Genomic DNA, 7396 nt, shown 5'->3' with positions numbered 1-7396 from the left:
CGGCGCTACCGACGCGCAACGGGCCAGGCCAAACCCATCTTTATATCGTCAAAAGTTGCAAGGTTTGACCTTGCGGCACGCACCTTGTGAGACACTTGAGCGTGGTTCTCAAGGCTGGGCCTGGGCTGACTTGAATGGGAGGTTAACCTCACGGAAATGTGCGGAAAGCAGGCTTGACCTCGGGGCTAGGGTCATGTCCAAGTTATTGAAGAGCAGCTTGGGAGGGAGAACTCAATGCCAGGCTTCTAAAGGGCCATGATCTTTCGGCAAGGTCAAATCAATCGATCGATTCACAGACGCTCAATGCGCTATTCACGATAAGAACAAGGGAACCATGAGAAGGGCTTGGCCAAATGCCCTGTCAGACGTGACGGGCTGCTTCTCCGTACAGAGAAGAATGGACGGAGAATACCCAAGTCTTGTAACTGCGTAGGCAAGATACGCCATTTGGCATTAGTTATCTGTACGAAAAATTAATTAGTTGTCCTTGGTCAAGCAATTACGTGACGGAGAATAAGCAACAACACCAGCAAAGGCGCCAAAGAATGCAACGGCCGCCGGGGAATACGGTAATTAGAAGCCAGCTAATAGCCCCCAATTTCCATTTTCTTTTCCCTTTGTAGTGTCTTGAGGAGATTCCTAGGCCTCGGTTGCAAGTGGTACGACCCTGATATATATACTTGGAAAACACGGGGTTTTGACAACGGTAAATAGGCAGGTTTAAAAGTAGTAGCAACGGATATTACGCATCTCCAAGGGCTTGTCCAATAATCCAAAGCGTGACGGTCAGCATCTTCCATGCTTTCTTCTTGTTTCACTATGCAATGAGGACTCATAAAGGATACTGGGCTTCATTAATACGGCTGAAATTGGCTATGATAGGTGGCTTCTAGTGGATAGAAGCGGCTCTTGGCCTGTCGGAAGCTGGCCCCTTTGAGTGTCCAATTTCAGTCACCTTGGATTGTCTCTATGTGGTCCTTCTTTCTTGGGCGTTTTCCTACCACATTTGGTTCGCAGTTCCTATCTCGTCATACATTGAAAGCTGGTCGCTGAATGCATTGCTCGCCCCCTCCCTATTTCGTTGTCCCGCCCCGTCTAAGGAGGCAGGCTCTACCGTAGAGTAGGATCAAGAGGTTTCGAAAAGAAATGGTAAGCATAATGGTCCCAGTCTCAAAATCGGTGGGACCCCTTCCTAACTTGCGCAGAATACTACTAACTACTTACGTTTGAGCAGTCTTTCACTGCTCGGGCCAAACTCAACAACCCAGCCTTATCAACGAAGGGGTGATGAAGCAGAGCCAGGTATACAAGGGGGAAGCGTTAGAGACGCCCCAAAGTCATGTTCGAAGTAGCTCAGTTCACTGACGTTGCCTTCCCCAGGTCGTGAACATAAGCACGCACTACGTCTTGGGACATCCTCCTGGCGGAAACTGCTTTAGAGTCTCCCTCATATCCAGTACGGCTTATGTCGGGTCATATCATTTTCGACTGATCGCGCATGAGAAGAGCCTATTTCATATCTAAGAATATATTGCTGAGTTCATATCTGGTCATGAGCACCACGTTCATGCCAGTCACAGCCCAGCCACTCCCTTCGAACCCCACCTCGCTCGTTGGGCCTAGCTGTATCTTCATATAAAAACTGGTCCTTCATCTGGCTGTCAGCGTATCGGTCGCATGCTCGTCGGGTATCTAGAAGACGTTTGAAGTATTGCTTCTTCATTGTTCGCTAAAAGATGAGGCTGTAACTTATCCTTATGTTCATAACGATAGTGTCTGGTGATTTATTGCATTTGAATTCGTGCCACTATTCGCATTCAGACCTTGCCGAGGAGGAAGTGGTGCAAGGAACGACTCTTGTTGGCGTTGTCGGTTCATGGCCTGGCTCTGTTGGGCCTTTATGGACGACCTTGGAAGTGGCAACGGAGGTTGAGCCTTGTCCAGTAACATCCCCAGAAACTGACTCGAGACTTTGACGGATTCTTTGCCTTTATCTTCTTCTCTTCTTCGCTGAGCGATTTTGAGATTAGAGTTTCAGTTCGTCATTGTCTAAAAAGGATTGTGTGAAGAGCGGGCTTGACATCCTAGCTTTGTGCGCTCAGAAGCTTTGGCGAGTTCTCAGGAGGAATATGATAGAGTAGGATAGAGTGAGCCAAGGCGGGGGGGGGATAGACGCATCAGCAGCGTGAAAGGTCTCAGAGAATTCCACCCCTTTTAAAGCCACCACCGCCACCACCAATCATCCCTACATCCGTGCTCGAGGCTTAAGAGCGTAAAGTTTTAGCCCTAAAGCCCTTCACAAATCTGACAGAGCACGAGGCGATTATGTCACTTCCAATCATTAGTCTCCTATACCAGCGAAGCCAGGTGGGAGGAAGGATTCGAAGGCTCCCGTTAGATATAGGCCATTAATAGGGAGATGCCGGCTAAGCTAATGTCACATAGCATCGGGTTACTCTATAGAGAATATCCAGGATATTTTGGCCCAGTAGGCTGCGTCGTGTGAACCACCTTGAAGGGTGCGTGCGGTCGCGAGTAGATAGGAAGCTCTGGCTTCCCCGCGGCCCTCCCTGCTTGTTGGGCATGAGCTTATCTAGTTTGTATCTCTCACCTTTAGTCCCAGTGTTTCCTGGCTTTTCCGGATTTCCTGGTTGAAATTTATGCCACTCAAGGATGGGAGATCAAGAGGCAAGGACGAAGTCCACGGGCTTATTCCTCTCCGAACAGCAACCCCTCCACGAGGATAGCGCCCTACGCTCGTTGACATATGCCATTTTATGACAAGCGGTAGCGAAAATCAGGTATTTAGCACTAATATGTGAACAATTAAATGACTATAAGGAAAACCAGTTATTTAAGGTAGGCGACCCCTATGGGAAATCACATATCATGAAGCCCTTAGCCCCCTTTATATCATTAAAAGCCACTACCTTCATAATTATTAATTAAACCACTCTATGCTTCTCTCATAACGCTAGGTCTACCGACTAGATAGAAACTCTTCTCTTACCTTGCGTAGCGAGTTTGGTTTAAAAAGATATTCCCGGCGATTAATATAGGTTTAGCGTTATACTATTCTTATATCTAGTCGCTTATTCCTAAGCCTTTCCTCATATCCCGCTATGCCATACCTTTAGGATACTATATAGGGTCTATTTCTATTACTCTAGCCTAGGAAGCTATTATTATTAGACCAAATATAGTGATGATGATATCTTATGGAAGTTTCTTATCTTCCTTAAACTGCTGCTAATAAGAAATTATTGCCCTAGGTCTTACCCTTCTTTCTATAAAATCGAGGGTATTTGAGGGGGCGTAAGAGCCTATTATCTCTTGCGTGAGCGAGGTACCGCACTTGGCGGCTCATAGACTACATATGTTCAGAGAAAGCCGGGTATTCGGCACTCAGGAGACTAGGGCGAAGTGGTTTCTAGTCGCTGGACAATATATTCAGTCTAGCATCATATTATAAATGAATCCAAAGGATCATGCTGGCCAGGAGGCGGGATTCGGCTTGAAAAACCATGATAATCTACACTTTGGGATGAGAATATTGCAGTGAGTTGCAGCCATAGACAGACAGAGAGGCGGGCGGATAGAATACAATTCTTCCCAGGCCAACACGCCACGACGAGGACGATGACAACGACGACGCTGGGTCGATTTGTGCAGTTATTTCATGAGAAAGCCTCCAAACTTTGTGCCAAGTCCGTTTCATAAGCGTAACGACAGAATTCTCGGAAAATATGCATCGTCAATCACAGCAGCTTATATTGGCCCTCTTGTTCACCACCTGCCTCCGTGTTGTGCAGCTTTTTCCTGCCGCGGGGAGCAACACATTTCCGCTACACTCGAAAGGTCAGGCGAATTTGCGCCTTGGGCATTTGCCCGTGCTCCTCGCGCAGACACCATTCCTGCATCTGCCATGTAAAGTGTGCCTCTCGGTTTTGGAGGCACATGGCGAGACAACCGCCGCGGTAGGGTGACAGTGGACTGTGGATGAGCCGCCGACGACGTACGAATCCGCTGTGAATGATGAAAATTATTTTGACATAGCGATTGACTCAACTGAATATGTCCTTGGTAGTCTCGTAGAAGTATCCATTGTCAATGTGTTAGCATTGGGATATGATGTTATGATGTGTTGGAAATGTCTTCTTTATCATGGTTGAAACCGACAGACAAGATCGAAGTATCGATTGTACAAACGCTGTCAACTTTGTCCCACTGCCCATTAGTCTAAACTAGAGACTCTAAATCATCAATGTGGTATAGATTCATAATCTGAATAGGAGTGAGCGTGTTGTTCTGCTGGTCCCATACTGCAGACATGTACGCCTCAAACATGTCCAGCATGGCAGTCACGCGTGCATTGGGGATGAAGGTCAGTATTAGGGCATCGTCTGGCGAGTCCACGATTTGCTAGACCTACTGAGGATGCCGATCTCGTAAAAGCTTCTACTAGAAGGCCGGCCCTTGGAAAGTGGCAAGCAGCATTTGCCAAAAGTAGACTCGCATGTTGGCAATCCTCTCGGGCGCCCCTGTAGGATAGACAATGTTTCTGTGTCACGACGACAGCGAGGAACGTGAGCCACAAAAGGCGAGATAAGACAGAACGAATTCGTTCAAGGCCAGTTGTGGAATGTTCAGATAGACCTGATCTCAGTTGTCGGCGGGTGGTTGGGCGGTCCCGATTGTGTCAATTGGTTCTCGATTTCGACGTAGGAAATGCCATTGGGCCAGTGTGGGGTGAAAAGGCTGCCGGTGAGGCGAAACTTGGCCCTTTTAAAGTTGACGGCCATTGTTTGAAGTAGACCTATATAATGGTCATGGTCTTGATGGGAATTGACAACATGGTCGACCTCCACCCTTCCATTGTCGCCCCAGATTCTTGGAATCGCCGCCATGAGATAGCCGGTGTATGGAGCGCCATTAGCAACATGTCTGTGCCCAGCGGGACCGCCGTCGACATCCTGTCTCTCACTTCTAGAACGAAGCTGTCGTCGCGGCCGGCGAAGACCATGTGAAGTTTGACTACATTCAAAGGCACATTGAATCATGTTGGTCTTGCTCAGATGATGAGATGCTGTGAGAGAAACTGGTTCAGATGAGATTGGGAACACGCGCTGACGACGATGCGAGGAGCTGCCAAAAGTGACTCTTGAGGTGGGAGCTGCTTCTCGTCCTTCTCTAGGAAAGCTGGGAAGCTTCAGTTGGCAATGGAACGCCACTAGACGGGGTGGCCTGGTGGCACGGGCTCAGTGATTTGGGGAGTGACCATTGGACATCAATCACCGTTGTCAAATGGAGTTTGCAGAGCACTCTGGGCTATGTGGTATTACTGAATGGTGATTCCGAACCCAGGCTCCAAAGGCATATAATAAATGCCAATCCCCTATAGGTCCATCCTCAAGGTCGGCTCCTCATACACAGACTCACCGAACTTGGTCCTCACGTACGCGGGCCTATCCACGGTCTTAATTATATTCATAGACACGGGCTAGTAGCCGACCCCCTTCACGGGCATATTATCATGCACGAAACCGCAGCCATACACGGACACATTCGATAACATAAGCGAGTTGATAACCATAACATGGTACGAGATGCTGAACGAAAAAACGGCTGGGATCCTATGCGTGTTCATCGTCATGATCACGTCCACCTGCGTGAGGAAGTCCTCGGACCTCCCCGCGTAGTACAGCACGCACCCGGGCCTCTTCGTGATCGCGATGATCTACTTTGACATGCTCCTGTTCACGTCGTATGGCACCAACCTCTTCAAGTTCCTCGACTTCTTCAACCTCTTGATGTCGATGTTGGGGTCGATCGCGATGTAGGAGAAGTTGTCAAGCATCATCTCGTTGATCTCCTCGAGCCTGCCCGCGCCGAATGACACGATCATGTGTCTGCCCATGGACGCGTGGGTCTGCGCCATCTCGCAGGTCCTCTTCCTCATCTTGAACGACATGCTTGCGACGTCGTCTAGGATCGTGCTCACGCTGGAGTCCCTGATGATGCTCGTGAACGCCCTCCTGACGATGTCCGTGTTGTTGGGCCTCTTCTTCATTAGCCTCATGGTCGGGTTCGACAACACGGTGATGTTCGGGTCGCGGCCCCTGGTCACGGTCAACTCGTAAATTACGTCCTTGGGCATGGACTCATGCCCCTCCGCAATCGGGATGAGCTTCCCGGTCTCGCTAGCGTACACCCTCCCGTTCCTGTACAGCAAGTCGATCGTGGGGACCTTGAGGCGCAGGGTCCTCGACTTGGTCACGCAGACGATCCCGTCCGACTCCATGGACATGCACGGGTTCGGGGGCATCTGCTCGACCGACTTCCACGACCTCCTAATGATCATGGGCGGCCTAACGTTCCTGGTCCCGGGCATCGGCATGCACTCCCTCGGCTTCGGGAGCGCGATCCCGTCCACGGCCAGGGTGTCGATGTAGACCAGCATCCCGTTCCTCATCAGCTCCGGGACCAGGAGGTCGGGCATGTCTGTGAGCTCATAGATCGGCCCCTCGATCAACGCCACTGAGTAGTGGATCACCCCCAGGTTGAGGTCTGTCTGCGTGATTATGTACCCGCTGGTGTAGCAGAAGACGTACACCTTCATGCCGGCGGACTTATACACGTTGGTGCCCTTGTGCGAGATCAGGTCAGTGACGTCGATGCTCGCGCTCATCAAAGCCTCCGACACCTTGTTCGCGACCATGGTCAGGGACTCGTACGCTGACTTGCACTTGCAGATCAACGGCTTCGGGGGCTCGTCCAGGGCCAGCCTCGTGTAGACCAAGTCGGCCCTCTCCGAGTCCTTGCTCAAGCGGCACGTCGGGCCCCTGTTTGCGTTGCTTCTCCTGGCCACGTTCATGATGATCGTCGGGGTCTTGTGTCTCAGCAGCATGCGCCGCGAACGTCAGGAGGTACAACAACCGCGATCTGACCATCAACATCATCACGACCATGCGCAAGATCTAGTACACGTACCGCAGGAGGTGCTCGATGAAGGGCAAGAAGACGATCACGATGTGCAACCCGGGCGACACCACGTCCCTGTGCATGGACATGTTGACGAACATCAGCGGGGACGCGGGCATGTTCGAGTTGAAGGACGGGTCCATGATCTTCGATAACACCCCGGACGCGATCGGATACCCGGCCACGTGCTGTCACGGCCATGACATGGTCGAAGGCGGTAGCGCCGGGCAAGAAAACCAACCCTACCTTGCTAGCTAATCACGGGATAGAAAGCATATAAGTTAAATAAAGATAATTTGACTTCCCTCGACTATATAAATTAAATGCTAATAACTCGGCTCGACTTAATTATATTTAACTTTAAGACTAAGCTAATATATAGAATATATTTATTAGATTTTCTTATATATTAGCT

At 49.9% G+C, this 7396-nt stretch overlaps 1 protein-coding gene across 1 annotated transcript; it reads right to left on the bottom strand.

Annotated features, from left to right (window-relative positions):
• Positions 1–5737: 5737 nt before the first annotated feature.
• Positions 5738–7070, bottom strand: NECHADRAFT_88825 (uncharacterized protein; the record flags this gene model as incomplete). Its single annotated transcript, XM_003040199.1, has 2 exons — positions 5738–6860; positions 6991–7070. 2 exons carry the CDS (start codon positions 7068–7070, stop codon positions 5738–5740), a joined length of 1203 nt encoding a protein of 400 aa, XP_003040245.1.
• Positions 7071–7396: the final 326 nt, after the last annotated feature.

Source organism: Fusarium vanettenii, assembly GCF_000151355.1.
Source record: "Fusarium vanettenii 77-13-4 chromosome 17 genomic scaffold NECHAsca_75_chr17_2_0, whole genome shotgun sequence".
Lineage (NCBI taxonomy): Eukaryota > Fungi > Ascomycota > Sordariomycetes > Hypocreales > Nectriaceae > Fusarium > Fusarium vanettenii.
The sequence above is the reverse complement of the archived record's forward strand: the minus strand, read 5'-3'. Positions and strand labels throughout refer to the sequence as shown.